Source organism: Trichechus manatus, unplaced genomic scaffold (genome assembly GCF_000243295.1).
Source record: "Trichechus manatus latirostris isolate Lorelei unplaced genomic scaffold, TriManLat1.0 scaffold00118, whole genome shotgun sequence".
NCBI lineage: Eukaryota > Metazoa > Chordata > Mammalia > Sirenia > Trichechidae > Trichechus > Trichechus manatus.
This window is the reverse complement of record NW_004444054.1, coordinates 7507453-7527122: the sequence shown is the minus strand read 5'-3', so window position 1 is coordinate 7527122 and position 19670 is coordinate 7507453. Positions and strand designations below refer to the sequence as shown.

General features: G+C 36.4%; 1 protein-coding gene across 1 annotated transcript in view; it reads right to left on the bottom strand.

The window, feature by feature from the left end:
• The window catches only part of TPP2 (tripeptidyl peptidase 2), a 78694-nt gene extending 59507 nt beyond the window's left edge, over positions 1 to 19187 (bottom strand). Inside the window, 6 exon segments of the mRNA XM_023738545.1 lie at positions 1021 to 1145; positions 4059 to 4163; positions 6070 to 6165; positions 13642 to 13770; positions 17140 to 17152; positions 19165 to 19187. Coding sequence (XP_023594313.1) covers positions 1021 to 1145; positions 4059 to 4163; positions 6070 to 6165; positions 13642 to 13770; positions 17140 to 17152; positions 19165 to 19187 — 491 coding nt within the window.
• Positions 19188 to 19670: the final 483 nt, after the last annotated feature.

Sequence of the window (19670 nt, the reverse complement as noted above, 5' to 3'; positions counted from 1 at the left end):
AATGGGCAAACAGAAAACAAAATTAGCATACCAAATCAGGACTGAGGTTAATAAGTAAAATGTATGCTACAAAATCCTCCTTATTTGCTGGAGAGACTAGCACACTTGGCTCTGAAACATGTGCAATCGGCCACCACCCTTCCTGGAAATCATCTAATCATACAGTCCTGTGTCTTTACCATGTTCACTTCTCCATTTGCACTGTCTCTTTCTTTATCTAGGTCACCAACTTCTACGGCCTGGATGGCTGTGATGCCCTGCTGACTGGTCGGCCCACTCTGCCTTCATACTGTAGCTACAGTGATTTCAAGTCCGATGGTCCCTGACTCCTGCTAAAAACCTTCAAAAGTCTTCCGATGGATCAGCATAAAGTTGAAACTCTATAACGAAGTCCCTCATAATCAGACCTCAGCTGACCTCCCCTACCTCCTCCTCCCATCAGACACCCTACATAAACTTAAAGCTCCTGCAACGTCTCTTCCTCCTTTCATCCCGCTTTCCTACACCTTGTGCTTTAACTAACCTGTGCTGATCCTTCAAGTCTCAGCTTGACATCACTTCTGGAAAATCTTTCTCGATATTTCCTAGACTTAGTTTGAATGTTCCCAGTACAGAGTCCATACAGCAGCTTCTAGAGACTATACCTGGTGCAAAGAATGTACTCAACAAATACTTGCCAAGTGATAAAAGAATGAATGAGTCAACATCTTTAACAATATTCTCAGTGAATACAATGACATACTTCATTAGGCCAGTCTCCTGTAACCCTCAGCAAAATGGAGTAACTCAATAACACATGCATAAATTACTTCCGACTTCACTGACTTGACAGAAGGCAAATACCAATGTGGCACAAGGTTGTGACTTTTGAAGGTCTGGCTTGACTCCCATATAATTTGCTTCATAATACTAATGTCACATGTACCAAAACTCCGGGCAGATGTGAAGGATTTAACGCTCTTCAGAGTAGATATAAAACGTTTTTAAAAGCTGAACATTTATAAAACTTATGAAGTTTACCTCCAGACTTCACCATCATTCCATACCAAGCAGTCATATACCGGGCCAGGATCACTGTATTTTTTTTCAAAAGAATTTAGTAATTCCACTTGACTCTGAAGCTCTTCTTTGATTAGTTTATTTGCCTAACAAATCATAAAATACATTAATATTAGTACACTTTGTGTTTCTGAAAAAATATATCACATACAAACAAAGATAGAATATGACCTGGTAGTATAACCATTTTACTCTGGGAAAAAAATGCAAGAAATTTTTCTTTTTATATCTTTGCAATTCGTAGTTCAACTTAATGAAGCGGACATCAATTAATATATATTTAAAAAATAATACTTCTTTTTACTTGATCTCTCATTCAGACACTTGTTCTACATACCTTGGCAAAGACACTGTGCTGCATGTTGGAGGTATCATTTGGTCAAGACATGTGTTGGTCACATACCTATAAGCTGCATTATAACTAATTTCCAAATGTAACTAAAAATAAAATTGTTGTAAAATACTTCATAGACTTTTAGAATTTTGTATCAGGGCCTTTCCCATTTCAAATCAATTTATTAAGAACCCAAATAAATTACTAAAACCGTGAGTCATCTTATTTCCTTTAGAATCTGCTTAGTTAAATACATATGAGGATTTAACGGGGGTTTAATTTAAAACTTATTTTAGCTCTGTGGTCGTGAACAAGAACAAAGGCTTTAAAACAGATTTATGTACAAACTAAATAACAACTATCACGTGTTACCCTTCTAGAGTCTCTAAAAATGTTAAGTTAGGTATTTGAACCATTTGGTAAACCTTTCAAGAGCATGTCAACTTTACTAAATAATTAGGGAAAAGACAAATTTGAAAGGCTATAAATACTAAGACTGAAATAAATAATAATGCACTAAGCCACTTCAAAGATACACAACCCTGTTTTTAAAAATAAACACTACCTCTAGAATCCCTGTAATTACTGAATTTAGACCTAGAGTACAGGTTGACAAATCATGGTGCAGCGTCCAAATCCAGTCTGTGGCATGGTTTTGTAAATGAAGTTTCCCTGGAACATAGCCACACCCATTTCGTATGTATTATCTGTGGATGCTTTTATGCTACAAGGGTAAAGTTAAATAGTAGTGACAAGACTAATGAAAATATTTGCCGAGAAAGTTAGCCAACCCGATTCTAGAGAATTTAATATTATTTGGAATAAATGTGCTTCAAGTTTTAGTCTGGCTACTGGCTGTGAAATTCTGAGCAAGCTGCTAATTTTCTGAGGCCACCATAAATAGAATAAAAAGTGATTATCTTGTCCAGTGGTTACCAAACTTCACTGTGAATCAGAATCACTCAAAAAGCCATTAAAAAGATAAGATTCCACATCTCACTCCACTTTTTAAATCAGAATATTAGGGGATAAAATCCAGAAATCTAAACTATTTTTCAAAGTTTCCCAGGTAATTTGGAAACAGTCATCAGTATCAGTTCTACAAACTAGCATTTGGGAACCAAGGTATTATTAACATATACTTAAAGAATATATTAGATTAAATCCTATAAAATTGAGGCTATGCAATCATTTCTGATCTACAAAAAATGGCAATGTCATTACATGCCTAATAGTATGTAGAACTACAGAACTACATACTGTATTAAGTTGCTCCACATTCACATGATTAGGCCAAGTGAATAAAAATTTAAGTTTCACATGTTCCAAAAATCTTAAGTTATGCTTCATTTTTATTGATTCCACATCAACTATACTCAATGAAGGAAAAATACAATCATTAGACACTTCTGGTATACAAAATATAATAAAACAGATAATGCAGTCCAGATCTCTCTTTTATAAAGTTAGCCACATATGTGTAGCACCTGAAATACTATATTCAACATGTCTAATAATAAGAGGCTGAAAAGTACAAATATTTATTCTATATAAAATTATACAGCTATTAAAAAAGGATGATATATACATATCAATAAAAGTTAAACTTGTATAATACAAGCCAGCAGTTCTCAATCCTAGCTGCACATTAATTAAAGCTCCTGGAGAGGCTCATAAACTGCCTGCATCCCCTGCAAGGTTTTAATTCATCAGCAGGGCAAAAGCAATGGAGGTTTTAAAAAAGCTCTTCATGTTATTCTAATATGCAGCCAGGGATGAAACCATTAATATAATTCCATTTTGATTAAGAAAAGGTACATTCATGGATCAGAAGAAAAACCAGGAAGGGTAAACACTGAGCTGTATTATCTCTGGGAAGTGGCATTATGGAAGCTTCACTTGCTATGTACGTGTGTTGTCCAAAGTTTCTAAAACTAGCACGTTATTTTCATAATAAACAAGGACATTGTTTTCATTTTACAGACTGATTCAAAAAACAGTTAATGGCAAAGATATAGAAGAATGGAACACTTATATACTTCTTGTGGGAATATGAATTGGTACAACCACTTTGTGACCCAATGAAAGACATGTACAAGAATGTTCAAAATAGCATTATTCATAAGACCCAAAAATGGAACACAAAGCAACTGTCAGCCTGCAGAGTGGATAAACTGTGGTGTTAATACAATGAAATATTACCTTAGCAGTAAGAGTGAACAAACCACTGTAACACTCCACAACATGGATGAATACCACAAATGTCATCTGAACAAAAGAAGCCTGACATAAAAGTATACATACTGATGATTCCACTGTATAAAATTCAAAATAGACAAAATGATTCTGTGGCGTTGTTGCCTTTGGGAAGGAGGAAGGGAGCAATGATGAGGAAGAAGCTCATGGGAGATTTCTAGGGTGGTGCCAATACGGGAGTGTTCATTTCCTGAAAATTCACTAACTAAATGCTGATGATTTATGTACATTCAGGTATGTGCATTACATGTTAAAGTTTTAAAAAGTGATAAATACATATGTAAATTGACATTAGGATAAATAAAGTTAGCAAAATTAACCAATTTTTTAAAAAAGCTTGTGAAACACCAGACTATTAAGTCTCTAAGAACTCTACGGTAATGTTTACATAAAAACGATTAGCACCAACTTGAGAAGAGCTATTGTTGGCAATATCAAACTCTTCCTGTTTTCTACAGGCTTCGGCAAGGGCCGCTCTGTGAATAGGGTCCCAGATTTTTTCCTTCCGTTCTTTCTGCAAAGACAGAAAAATTACCTTACAATTAGGTTGACAATATATTCAGGCAAATCTAGACAGTCATTTATACTGGATCTAGCTATCAGCTGTGATGCTATACGATTTTCACACAGAGGTAAAAAAATATTGTATATACTCAAGTTATCAAGTAATGAATCAATTATTAAAAATTGATTACTTAATTTATTGCGGCCAGGTTTTAGGAGAACAAGTTCACTAAGGCACATCCAAAATGTATTTTTACATAGTCAGAATCGGCTTGATGGCAACTAACAACAATAATGCTCTAATTTAAATCCCCGCTTTCTCCGAAGAATAAATAATACCATGTCAGAAAACTGACTGAATTCCTAGTCATCTAAAGTAAAAGAAAATACTGTATTCTGGGCCTTTACAGAATTCAGAAATGTCTTACACCAAATGCAAGCAGAGGACAGGAGGAAGATGACAAATGCATTTCGATGGACATGCAGGCTTCCTCAATTTCCACTCTCTCTCTAGGTTATCTTTTTTTCCATCCTCTTTGACTTGATAGAAACTGGTCTCTTTACCTGAAATTGTTCTTACTTTCAATTCCAATGTCTTTAACCTATAGTGTCTTCCAATGTAAGTTTGCCAATTAAAGGAATCCTGTCTAGTAAATAATCATCTCCACTGAGCTAAGGGAGGGTTCACTGTAACTCAGCCACTCTCTATTTGCATGTTAATGTGTACCTTATCAACACAGTTGATAAAATTTAATATACTACATAAAAATACTTTAATATCCATGTGTGTTCTGGCCTGAAATTTTAAAACAAAATAGTATCTAATGAAAGTAACATATAGTATTGTTTTCGTAAAATTTTTTTTTGCAAAATGGTTGAAATTTGACAAATAAGGGAAGGTTTTACATACACATACACACACACACATATATATACACACACACATATATATATACACACACACTGAGTAACTTCTTATGGTTCACAGACCCCTGGGGAAGCAAACAACACCGTGATTAGATGAAAGAGCCCATACATCCGACCCAATAAGCTCATTTTCAAGGATTACATTTTGCTTTAACAGTTAAAACCCTGATTTACATGGGCTACCAGTGTAATGGCAATATCCTAAACTGGCACTGTCCCATGCAAGTTAACTTAGCCAAGTTAAGTTTAGTTAAACTTAAATTTTAAAACACTAAATAAAATTAAAATGTCAATTACTCAGTCACACTAGCCACATTTCAAGTTTTCAACAGCTACTTGTGGTTAGTGGCTACCATACTGGATAATGCAGACATAGGACATTTCTACCATCACAGAAAATTTCACTGAACAGTGCTGTTCTAAAGCATGCTCTTTATCACCTGATTTACAATTCTTATTTCTCTAATGACATACTTGTGTTTCCTATACTTCAGCTACTTAGGGTCTCAATAATCCTTTCCTTAATATAGAATGATGACTTCCTGGGATCAGGAAGGCTAGTTAAACTGCAGTAAAAATGGGGTAAACTATCATAGAAACTACAGCAACGGGAACAAAGAAGGAGGACTGGACTTTAAATCAACTGTTTTTAACCCTTTTGGAGTGACAAAATCCTTTAAAAAATCCAGTGAAAACTATATCTCATCTCCCAGAAAAATACAAACACAGAAAAAGTTTGAATATAATCTCAGTGGATTCACAGATTTCCTAAACCTATCCATGCATCCATGGTTAAGAACCACTACTTTAAATGGATAACATTCCACTGAGCAGAATCTTCCTTTAAATGGTCACTGCTACTTGAAAGGTCCACAAACAATTAAGTGTTAAGAGATTTTGTCCGAGTCAGAACAGACTCAATGGCACCCAACCACAACAGTCATAAAATCTGAAGAAGGTATACAAGTCATTGATAAGTTGTACATTACCTGTATCCTTTCCTTGAGAGCCTTTGGATAGAAGTCATAGCCATTTTTTATGCCAATATGATATTTGCCTGAGGGATTTGTCCAGCTTGCAGGAATCTACAGAAAAAAAGTAAATTGTTCACTTACTAAACGCTCTGCAATTATAATGACAGACTACTGGGAAAAGTACCTGACTTTAATGGTTCAACTTGGATGAGCAGGCTCACAGACCAGAGCAGTTATTTTTAGTATTCCAAGTAGTCATTTAATATCTCTATGGCCTCTTTTTTCTCTTTTTTCACATCCCTACATAAGATGGTTTGACTAGAATATTATCTTTCATTTATAGAATGCCTTGTGGTTTATAAAGTGCTTTCAACACATGCTACCTCATTAAATCACTAAGATCTTTAGGTCTTAAGCATCAACAAGTCCTCATCTTCCCCTTCACCACTCCACTGCCTTTCAACGACGAGAGGAAGGAATTCATTTACAGAACCTCTCTACACTTAGATTTCCTGTTCAGGAAAAGAACTTCACTCTCCTTTATAACACAACAGGAAGAATGCATAGTTACTAAATAAAAAAGCTCTTTGAATTCTTAAGAAAAAAGCTCTATAAAATGTTTATTAAATATAACATATATAGTCTTTTCAACTAACTCAAAGTGCTTCAAAATGACACCCAAAGCTTTTAATTAACAGAATGATGTAAAGAGTATAAATAGTTTACAAATGGAGAAAGCAAAGAGGCAAAAAGTAATTAAATTGTTTGCCCAAAAAACAGAAAGGTTGAAAACAGGAATCCAATTCTTCAATGGAGACTATAAAATTCAGTGCATATGGGCTTTAAAAACAGACATGGGCTGTGAATAGAATTCTATGACCAACTAGGTGGAACTCATAGGCTTCTGCTTCCTCATCTGTAGTAAGAAGAAAATAACCTCTACTTTTAATGATTCCTATGGATAATAAAACGCATTAAGTATCAGTCAACTTGAAATGTCAATCAAGAAAATGTGAGTATGCATATTCTTCGCAATCACAGGATCCATGATCATCAAAAACATAGTAATATCCATAATATAATAAAAATAACCTAATAGACAATTAATATTTAATTATAAGGCCAAAATCTGCAGGGTCCATGAAACTAGAAACTTTTCAAATCGCTACGATGTATTTTCCTTACAGTGAAGGCAGACTATTTAGTTACGAAAATTACACTAAAAATTTCAGGAAATTAAAGTTATAACCATGGTTATGCTGCCTATTTTTAACTAAGTTACAGTAAACAATGTAGATGAGGCAACTATGGACTGTATGCTATTTTATGTATTTGAGTATTCTACAGTCTCTTTAGGACAAAGACTTTTGTTGAATTGGAATATGTTTTGTTGTGTATATTTTAACTAAAAAAAAAAGAATAAAGCTTTAAATTTTGACTATTTTAAATTCCTGTCTTTAAAATGGTCTTAATTACATGGTAACTATAATGTAATAAAGCTGATTTTCATGATATACAGAATCTCTTTAATTACTTTCTAACTATATCTCATTTCTCTGACTCAATTAAAGAGAAGATGCCTAACATAAAGGAATATTTTTCTTAATATGCCAGTCAATGTTATTGTTCCGTGCAGCTCTTTTCTTTTCGTCTGCATTTCACAATTGGCAGCCTCATGGTACTGCTGGTGAACAAGCACAACATTTCCTCTGGCTATCACTGCACTTAAATAGTGTGTTAAGTCTGTCCCAATTATTAATTATGTGTAAATTTACCTTTTTTTTTAACTATGTAAGATTAAATTTTGATGATTTAAAAAATGACTTCAAGTTGAATGCAATAAAGTGAAAAAAGCACTGTGTGCTTCCTTCTAAAATGCCACTAAAATTGCAACAAGGAAAAAAAATCCAAAAGGACAAAGAGAATGGGAAATAAGACTAAAGAAGTCAAAAGTTACATTTTACAAGACACTAAAATTAGTGGAGAGATTATGGCATTTTAATACATGGTATTGGAACAATTGGGTCTTCAATACAGATAAAAGCAAACAGGACTCTATTTCAAAGTAAGCATAAAATCAATTTCACGTAAATTCTAGAAGAAGTATGAGGACCAAAATGTGAAACTTTTTAAAAAGTAATACAGGAGAATATCTTCATGATACTGAGAGCAAGAAGGATTTAAGAAAGACATAAAAAAATCTAATGAAAGAGGCAAAATTGCAATTCAACTACATTAAAATTGAGAACTATTCATCAAAAGACATCATATGGAGAGTGAAATATAGAATTTGAAGTATTGAATGGGAGAAGACACCTGTAATACATACTGCATGTTACCAGGACTAGTCTACAGATTAAAGAACTCCTACAAATCAGTAAGGTAACAACAGACAACTCGGTAGGAAAAAAAAAAAAAGGCAAATAAACCTGAACAGGCATGTCACAAAAATAAAATCCAAATGGCTGAACAACATATGAAAAGGTGCTCAATTTCATTAGTAATTAGAGAAATGCAAATTAAACCACAATAAGATATCTCCAGATTTTCAGCAAATTAGAAAAAATTAAAAGGTCTGAAAATAAAGTGTTAGCAGGGTAGTACAACTATTCAAATTGTATAAACACTGCTATGTATTTTAGTACTAACACTCTGAAAAATAGTCTATTATTACCTAAAAAGTTGTACATCCATGAATCAGCATTTTCACTCCTAAGTACAATACCCTGGACACATCTATACACATGTGCACAGAACATATGTACTAGAATGTTCTCTGAAGAACTGTTGTCAATAGTCCCAAACTGGAAACAACTCAATGGTACATAAGCAGAATGGATGAAGCATGGTATATACATAACACAGCATACTATACAATAATGAAATTGAACACATTATTGCTACATGCAATAACATGGATGAATCTCACGGAGCTAACAAACAACACTGAGTGGAAGGCCCAAGGTGACACCTAAATGAGGTCATTATCGTACAAAGGTTAAAAATAGGCAGAAGTAAACAATATATTTTATGTCTCTGTATAGAGATGGTAAAACTATAAACGAAAGCAAAGAAATGATTATCACAAAAGTCAATCTAGTCTTCTGCTCTGGAGGAACACACAAGGCTTCTGAGGTATGGCAATATTCCTTGATCGGTGTGGGGCATACAATGGTGTTCATGTTACTTATTTGTTAAACTGTACATGTGTTTTATACACTTTCCTTCATGTATGTATATTTCACAAAAAAAGATTTTACACTTCTGTTCCTTCTACCTGCTCGTGTTGTTGTTGTTAGGTGCCGCTGAGGCGCTTCCGACTCAAAGCAAAACCTATGTACAACAGAATGAAACACTGCCTGGTCCTGTGCCATCCTCACAATCACTGTAATGCTTGAGCCCACAATTGCAGCCACTGTCAATCCATCTTGTTGAGGGTCTTCCTCTCTTTCACTAACCATGATGTCCTTCTCCAGGGACTGGTGCCTCCTGATAGCATATCCAATGTACATGAGACAAAGTCCCACCATCCTCACTTCCAAGGAGCACTCTGACTGTAGTTCTTCCAGGCGAGATGTATTCGTTCTTCCGGCTGTCCATGCATATTCAGTGTTCTTCACCATATCCGCGCACAGGAGTAACCTAACTAATTGACTACTAGTCTCTCAAGAAGGCCTAGGAATAACTCCCTTACAGAAGGAGCCTACTGGAGCATTCAAAGCACCTCACTGGTAGATGATCTAAAACTAGGAGATTTAGACATTAACCATTAGCAGTTTCTGTGATATTTGGAAAATGCAGAAATAGAATATAAACATTTAATTTATTTTAGCATGACTAAGTCTAAGAAACTTGAAGACTTCACTGGGTCACTTTCTGAAAATTGTGTACTAAAGGATCTGGATATTCAATTAGCCAGAATCACAGTGATCAATAACTTTTTAATGACTACTACAAAATATCTGAACACATACACATCCTTGAAAACAATCAAACTGAAAATGTGCGTGGGTATATATTCTGTATATGAATGAAGAGGGGAGCTGTAAAGAGGACAACGGGATGAAGGTTTATATAAGCAGCAGTTAGACCCCTGCCTCCCCAACATCCTGCCCAAACCTGCCCAACCAAGCAACTGTCCCTTAAGCCGGAGAGAAGTTGGGATATCAACTCTCTGCAGAGGTTTGCGCAGCAGAGGAGAGAGATGATACGTACTGAAAAGAGTCTGCATGAAACCACACCAGGCACCTGAATGCCGAAAGCCAGGCTTATTTCCCACTCTTCTCCTAAATCCCAGGCCAAACCTGCTAAGGTCCTCTCTGAGGTAACTGAGCATCCTGATAGAAAAAATACAGCATATACTAATGGTTTGGAATCCCCAAAAAGAAACTGCTGTATTAATACCCTACAGTGAAGCACACCACTGCACAACCCTGTACAAGTGGAAAGAGCTTCCAATCACCTTTTTGTGCCTTACTTAACAAGAGACAGTCAGTCAGGGATGACTCGATACCTGAAGACAACCTCTGTAAAAAAAAAACACAGAACACGGGATGAAAAGAGGCGGCGGCAGAGGAGAAGACAGGAAGAAAGAGGAGGGGAAGTGAGAGCAGGAGATGAGGAAGAAGCACAAGAGACAGAGGAAGGAGAAGAGGAAGAAAAGGTAAGTAAAAAGAAGGGAAGAAGAGGAAGAAACAAAAAATGAAAGGAACTGGAGAAAAAAATTGAGATGATAACTAAGAATCTCACAGATACAATGTTGCATACATGAAACAGAATACGCTATCAGTGAACATGAAGGGGTTTCTGCAATAAAAATAAGAGGCAAAATTTTTTAAAAATCACTACAAAGGTTAGAAGATAATGTTGAGGAAATCAAAAAGGCAGTGAAGAAAAGGCGGGAAAACATAAGAAAACTGGAGGATCAATTCAAGAGGTCCAATCTCTAATTAACAGGAATTCCAGGTAAAAGAACAACAAAAACAGTGGGGACAGAATTATCCAAGAGACAATGCAAGAAAAGTCAGAAATAAAGGACCTGAGAGCTGAATTCTCTTTTCCCACAGTATTAATTAACAGATAAAGTGTGAAACTAGAAAAAATTCAGGAAATAACAACTACAAGCATGTTATTGAAATTTTTGAATTTAATATAACATAGACTTAATCTTAGTTGAATGTGAATTGGGAGTGAAGAGGGAAGAGGGCAGCAAGGGACTTAACTTTTCTTGTTAGAAGCCTTATAAGAGTATTCGCCTTTTCAAACTATGAAGACATAATGAATAAAATTTAAAATTAAAAAGGTCCACCATACTGATGGGCTTAAAAGTAGAGCTAAAGAAAGATGTCACCAATATGAGAAAAGATAAAAAGTATCAATCTCTCAATTTTCTGACCTTATTTATATATATGTATAAAATATATAATTCTACCATTAAGCACTAGTCATATTATTAGTTCATTTCAGTTATCTAAACATGAGTTACTACAGCTACTTAAAAATAAACAACTACAGAGGTGTTGAGAATAATATTTTACATGGTTCTAAGTCCGTCTGATGGAGCCCTGGTGGCGCAGTGGTTAAGAGCTCAGCTGCTAATCAAAAGTTGGCAGTTCAAATTCACCAGCCGCTCCTTGGAAACCCTATAACGCAGTTCTACTCTGTCCTGTGGGGTCACTATGAGCCGGAATTGACTTGATGGCAACGGGTTTTATTTTATTTTACTTTTTTTTTGGTTTAAATCTGTCTGACTTACTAGGAATGCTCTCCAGTTTCCTAGAGGAACATAACCCACAGGAATTTTAAGTTTTTCTGAAACATACTCTAAGTAAAAATGTTGACTAAGGGAAGACAGGCAAAAATGTAGAGTATAATTCACATATAAAAAACTAATTTCCTGCAAAATACAATCTTTTTAAAAAGCACAGGAAAAAGGAAGCAGTCTGTCATGGAAGGCAAAACTTTAAGATGACCAACGACCCGTGTCAAGTTCCCTCACCTTTAGTGTAAGCAGGACTTGGGAATACGATGGAATTATCATTCCAGTGATTACGTTGTGTTACATGGCAAAGGTGAAGAGATTTTGCAGACGCAGTTAAGGTACTTAAACAGTTGACTCTGAGTTAATCAAAAGAGACTATCCCTGGGAGGTCTGACCTAATCAGGTGTGCCCTTTAAAAATGGGACTGGGGCCATGTGCCTGAGGTTACAGATTCTCCTGCTAGCCTTGAAGAAGCAAGATGTCCTGAGTTCCATAACTATAAGAAAAGGAATTTTGTCAACAGTCATATGAGCTTGAAAGAGGATCCCATGCCTCAGATGAGACCACAGTCCAGGCCAACATCTTGATTGCAGTCTTGTAAGACCTAGAGCAGAGGATGTAGGTGAGCTGTGCCGGCACTCCAGATCCATAGAAACAATGATAATAGGTGTATGTTGTTTTAAGCTGCTAAGTTCATGGCAATTTGTTACACAGTACAGGAAACTAATATACTGCTGAAAAAATCTTATCCGAAAGCCAATGCCTAAATCGAAATTCAAATATATAGTCCAAGGTGGGAAGAATTAAGTATAGCTTTTTAGGATGTCTAAATAATCACAATTTTGTATTCCAAACTAATTCTGTTTTAAAGGGTAGATGCTGATTAAAGTCAAGTTTTTGCCATTCTTGAAACTGATAAGCTAATGAACTGCTTTATGTTTGTTTTATAACCATTTTTTTCATATTTGCTTACTCAAGCCTTTCTACCAACAGCATGGAATAAGATACAGCCAGTCATTTGAGTCCGTAGCTATTATAGCCTCAGTATTTCTTCATATTCAAGTTCACAGGAAAAATTACACGACAGGAAATCATGAGGGCAAAACTATCATCTGGCCAACTTTCCCCAACTTTCTATTCAAAACTTAAAACAGAATTTGGTAACCACATTAAAAAAATAGTCCAACAACAATAAAAAAAAAAAAAGTCCAATTCTAAGCTCCTCATCGAAAAAGTAAATAATGGCTCCTCCTGAAATGACTCCTAAAAATCCATTCCCCCTGGTATTTATGCTTTTGTGAAATCTCCTTCCCTTAAATGTGTGCTGGACTTATTAACCACTTCTAACGAATATAGTATTACAGAAGTGATGTGATGTCACGTCCAAGATTACTTTTTATAAAAGGACCATGGCATCCATCTTGGGCACTCTCTCTTGGATGACTCACCCTGAGGGAAGATGGCTGTCATGCTATAAAGCAGCCTGTGGAAAGGCCTATATGGCAAGACCCAAGGCCTGCCAATAAGCACTTGAGTGAACTTGGAAATGGGCTCCCCTTCCCCACTCAAGGTGAGCCTACAGATGAAACTGCAGCCCTGGCCAAGTGTTTGCAACCTCATGAGAGATCTTAACCAGAGGAACCCAGCTTAAGTCACATCCAGATTCCTGACTCACTGCAACTGTGAGATAATAACTGTTTATTGTTTTAAACCATCAAGTTTCGGGTAATTTGTTATGCAGCAATAGGTAACAAATTTAAGCCAAAAACATTAAATGCTCTGAGGCAACAGTACAAGAAGGAAAATGCAATGAGAATAGCTCTAACCTTAAGCGCTCTTCCTGAAAGGCCAATAATCTCACCATCTTTTGGCTCTACCACCGTAGCAGTATTCACGTCACCACTTCCTGTTGTGTCAATGATATCAATGATTTTTGGTTTTCCATCAGTTGTAACCTGAAAATTAAGAGACAATTATAATATGAATTACAGATTTCAATTGTTTATCCTTAAAAAAGCAATGCTAACCCATATATAACACAGGCTCAAACATGGCAACGATGGTGAGGATGGCGCAGCACGGGGCAGTGTTTCATCCTATTGTACACAGGGTCACTGTGAGTAGGAACTGACTCGACGGCACCTAATAACAAAAAAACTATCTATATACACATATATAAAGTTGTTGTCAGTTGCCGATGAGTCTATTTTGACTCATGGTGAACGCATGTGTCCGGAGTAGAACTGCTCCACAAGGTTTTCAAGGCTTTTGAAAGCAGATCATCAGGCCTGTCTTCCAAGGCACCGCTGGGTAGGTTTGAACTGCCAACCTTTCAGCTAGTAGTCGAGTGCTAATATAGTCATCAAAACACCACAGAATCCTTCAAGTGGTTTGACATATTCATTTAACGAATATTTCCTGAGCATTTACTATAGACCACACTCTGTTTTAGGTATTCGGGACACAGGAGTGGTCAACACACAAAAACCCCTGATTTCACCAATACCACATTATAGTGAATAAATAGTAAACAAATAAATAAAATATACAAGATTCAGATAGTGATAATTACTAGGGAGAAAAATTAAGTAGGGAAGAGAGACAGGTAGTATAAGGCTTTCCGTTTTAACTAGGCTCGTCAAGAAAGGCCTCACTATGAAAAAGTTAACATTTGAGCAAAAACCCAGAGAAGGTGAACTTTGGGCTGGACAAGGCCAAAACTTTAAGGAAAAAAAAAAAAGGTTTAATCACATTTCATTATTGGAAGACACACAACAAATCCAAAGTTCAAAGTTAACATGCTCCCTCAAACCTGTTTCTCTCCAGGTTTTGACAACTCAGACATCACCACTACCACATACCCAGTTGCTCAAGCCAGAAACTTAAAAGTCCCTCTCTGCTTCTTTACCCTACCTTACTCCTCACATCAAATCTGTCAGGAAGTCCTGTTAATTCTTCCTCCAAAATATAACTCAAATCCATCTTTCTTCTATTTCTACTACCACTATCCTAATCCTCCAATCCATGGTCATCTCCTTACATACCTCCCAGCTTTCATTCTTGGCCTCCACCGAAAGTAATCTTAAATTGTATTATGCCATTCTCCTTAAAACCCTTCAATGGATTCACAGAGCACCCAGAATATAAAAAGCTCCCTAAGTTATGGCCACTCCCCGTGACTCACAACTCTAACCACACTGACAAGGCAAACTTTTTTGCACAGGGGTCTTTCTGTCTGGCATTCTCTAGCCCTTCTGATGTGCCACAGGGATTCCATCTCACCGTTCAGTTTTCTAGTATAACGTCATCCCTCTCAGAAAGGCCTCCCTTTCTGAGACGTAAAGTATTCGCCATTCTAAGCCTGATTATTTCTCACTGTACCTTGTATGTTTCCTTCACAGAACTTAACTCAATATGTAGTTACGTAGTTATATGATTCCTTATCCATTTCTTCTGTTAGAATATAAGCTCTGCTATGGGCAAAGTATAGGGTCACCATGAGTTGGAACTGACTCGACGCCAATGGGTTTGGTTTCTGGTTTGGAAGGGCAAGGGAAGCCCTGGTGGTGCAATGGTCAAGAGCTCAGCTGTGAACCAAAAGGTCAGCCGCTCAAATCCACCAGCCACTCCTTGGAAACCCTGTGGGGCAGCAGCTCTACTCTGTCCTATAGGGTAGCTATGAGTCAGAATCTAGTTGACGGCAGCGGGTTTGGTTTTTTGGTTTTAGTGTGTGTACTCAATACTTAGCAGTGTCTATTAGGAACATAATAAACATTATTGAATGATCTGACATCAATTACTTAGCATTAAGACTGATTTTCCTAAGGTATGGCTTCTTGGCCAGCCTACAAATGGCCATTTGAGCCATAATATGAGTAGTATAGGTAACAGTAGTACCATTTTTCACACTGCTCTTGTGGGCTCTTTCTGGGCTAGCTTTGCAAAGGAAATTTATGCTTTCAAAGATGACTGAAAAAAGAAGACCCCTGCCCTCAAGAAAGAAACAGGAATGTAAAAAATGCCAATAATGTGACAAGAGTACAAAGCCTTCGGGCCTTTCTCCATAGGGGAAATTCACACTTTCCTGTCCAAAACGACATCTTTCCTCTGCAGTATCCTGAAAGCTCTGTAATTAAGGTATACCCTAAAGACCGAGAGGAGAATTCACTACATGGAGGAAACAAAGGCACACGTTTTTTCTGTATAAGGAAAAGCAAGAAGGTGGCTGGTGGCCCCCAAACTTTACTCCAACCATGTTGCAATAGAGTAATCACGGGCCATACAGGTCTTCCACGCACAGCTGTTATTTTTAAGTATGGTGATTTCTATGCTGGATGTTCATTTCTTAAGAGTTTATTCTAGTAACAAATAAGCATTCTACACTTCAAAATCATAATTAGAGAAAAAAAAACACAGTGGAAATCATATCAAGCCCTGATAAGATTATAATAAAATTTAAACTAGATATTGATTTTGAAGGGATGGGCTAGGTATTTTAAAATCAAATAAACATAATGAAGGTAAATGTAAAAAAACCTACCAAAATAATAGTGGAAACAGACAATTAAGAGGAAGTTTACACCACCTCCCCTACAAAATTAAAGCTAGCTAGATCATGTACAAAGAATACAAGACAATAATCTATTTTAAAATGCATTCCCAAATCCCCATATAATTTGAAGCATACAGTAAGCACTAAGAACACAAGTCACCTATCTTCTCCAACTTCTCATTCAATGAGCAAACATCTTGAGTGACTGGAGATCAAGGATAACAAGAGATGACTAACAAGTCAGACACCAATCTCTCTAATTAGAAATCTCACCATCAGTATGTGAGGCAAAGGAAAAGGCCCAATGGGATTTAGTGGCTTATTTACCATCTACTATTTCCAAACTTCAAGGATTCTCTCTGTCTCTTATTAGTCTCACTAAATTTTTTATTACATTTCTTCCTTTAAATAAATTCTTCATATAAAATTATAATTTCTTATATATGCAATTATGCAGCTATGTCTTTTTTTACTTTACCATTAAGTAAAAGAAACTACTCCATTGGAGATAATAAGACAAAAGAAGGGATTTTGGGGTTCAGAAGAAGGGAATTTTTTTTAAAAAAAGGCAAACAGCTAAGAATCTTTCAGTGGAAGTCTGGGAGAAGTAAACAAACGAGGTAACTGAACTGCTAACACTAGAACCATATCCCTCATCTTCGAGGCGGGCGAGGTGTGAGCTGGGAGAGACTGCAAGTGAAGGCAGTTATTAAGGGGAGAGCTAAGGTAATAAACCTCTGTGTACTGGGGCAGGAGACTGAGAAATACTTACTGGGCTATGCTGGCTGGATAAAACAGAAACTGCTCAAAGCTTTTCCCAAAATGCCAAGAATCCCAGTTACTGTGTATCTTCACCGAAACAAGTATGGTGGAGGTGGTGAGGGTAGGTGAGCCACTCACTAAACATTTGTAGAGAGGACCAGAACAAAAGAGGGGGAGTATGCAAACTATCTGCAACAAAACAACACTAGTTTATTCAGTTGTTGTTAGGTGCTGTCGAATCAACTCTGACTCATAGTGACCCTGTGTGACAGAGGAGAACCGCCCCACAGGGTTTTCTAGGCTGTAATCTTTACTGGAGCAGGTCTTTCTCTCACGGAGCACCGGGTAGGTTCAAACCACCAACTTTCTGGTTAGCAGACGAGCGCTTAACCCTTGTGCCATTAGGGCTCCTTGAATTTACAGGTTTTTAATTAAAATTCTAGGGAAGGAAGATGCTGAAAATGTTCTTATAAGCAACGGAAGGTATTTCATAAACAAATACTACTAAACCGCTATTATTCTGAGAACTAATGATGAATAAGACAATTTCTGCTTTCAGAAAACTTACAATCCAGTTGGGAAGGTACATGAGTAGAGAGACAATTACAATATAAGACAATAAACAACAGAGCTAAGGACAGTCTCTACGAAAACATTTAAGAATACCTAGCTTGGGAGTATTACGGAAGGCTAACTGAAAAAAGAGGTAATAAAACCTAAAATTAGTTGCACTGTACCCAGTATTAGTAACCTAGAATATATATCCCTATGTAGAGAGAACTATAAAACTGATAATTTACTTACTGTATGCTATTATATTTTAGTGAATCTAAAATAGAAAAAATTTTATAGGATTACTTGTAACCTCTTTCCCTAAGCCTTTTTCCCCCAGGAGGAAATTGTATATATTTTACAAATACATTTTTTTCCATTCCAAAAAAAAAAAAAACTTAATGTTACAAGCACGTTTCATACAAAATGAATTAGGATATATGCTTTCAAAAATGTTTAACTTAACCATGAAAAAGGTACGTAAACAAAAATACTAAAATGCAGTATTTTAAGTGCTATTGGGGGATTTGAACAAACTGCTATGACAGCAAAGAACTGTGTGTGTGCGCGGGTCGGGGGGGGGGGGACCTAAGCTCTGTTAACAGGGAATTGAGCCTTAGTCATCTTTGAACCCTCAGGCCCTAGCACAATGCCTGGCACATATACATAAATATACGGTGGGAAGCTGAATTAGATCAGTTGATAACCCCAAAATGTAATGAGGTCAAGACCCAGCTGGGTGTTGAAGGATTAAGCAGGAGTTTTACAGGTGATTGTAAATCAGATTAAACACCACAAGCAAAGATATGTGCTGGAAAGACCTGAAACATCTGGGCAACTGGAAGAGAGGGAAATGTTCACTGTGCCAGCACAGGGTAAAGGGTAGGGGGTGGGACAGATACGGATAGAAGAAAAGGTGAGAACTGAGTCTACACGAGGCTACAGATGGACGGTAAAAGGCCTTATATACAAAAAGTTGAAATTTTTGTGCACAAGCAATTGGGATCCCAGAAGATATTTGCTTTTGATTTAAACAAGGTTGTAATACAAGTTATGTGTTTTGTTTTTTTTTAAGAAAAATAACTTTGGCAATGTGAAGGATGGCTCAAAGAGAAGAAAGACTGGTGGCAGGGAGACCAGCTGGATATTTCATACATATCTCTAGGTCCAGTCCAAGACCCACGTAGTCCTGACTGATCCAGCTCTCAAGGGCCCCTCCCTTTCAATCTCTGTAGCAACTACAGTTTGCAGGACTACATCATTTAACACCATGTTAGGCATCTTTCAAAGGGACTTGAGTATTTTCTGAGGAAATATTTAATTACTTGTATAATTATTACTTTCCTCATGCCATCTACCTTCCTTTCAACGCGCCCAGTCAGCTGTCACAAAAGAGGACTGGGCCCAAAAAGGTCACCAAAAAATGAGACACCTCACTGTGTCCCTGAAAGTTTTCACTTGCGCCTGTACTCCTTACTCATACCCCATGTCTTTCCAAATGTCCATTTCGGCCTCCTCTTCCTCTTATTTCATTCCTTCCCTCTTTATTTCTATCCATCTTACCTTAATGATATATACATAAACCTACAAAATAAATTTGCTAAAGGTAAAGAAAATAATCTTAAAAATTCACCTATTTACAAGCACCTTATTGAATTTCTTTTAATTGGTCATGTTTAGGTAAGTATCTAAAAGTTAGAGTTCTCAGAAGAGTTATGTTTTCATTTGATTTAAATATTTCACTGCTCAAGCATTTATGTTAATCTATACAAATATATAATATACATTTAACCTTTGGAAAATGGGTGATTAAGGACCCAGTACAAACTCCTACTAAATATCACTGCTTAAAAAATTAATTTGACATTTTTCTTGAGTACTTTAAGAAGTCACATAATTAATCCTTTCTTGCAACTAATTTTCATACCAAACCTGTAGAGTGAGAAATATTGTTACTTTACCAGGAGTAACAGAATAATTTGATACGCA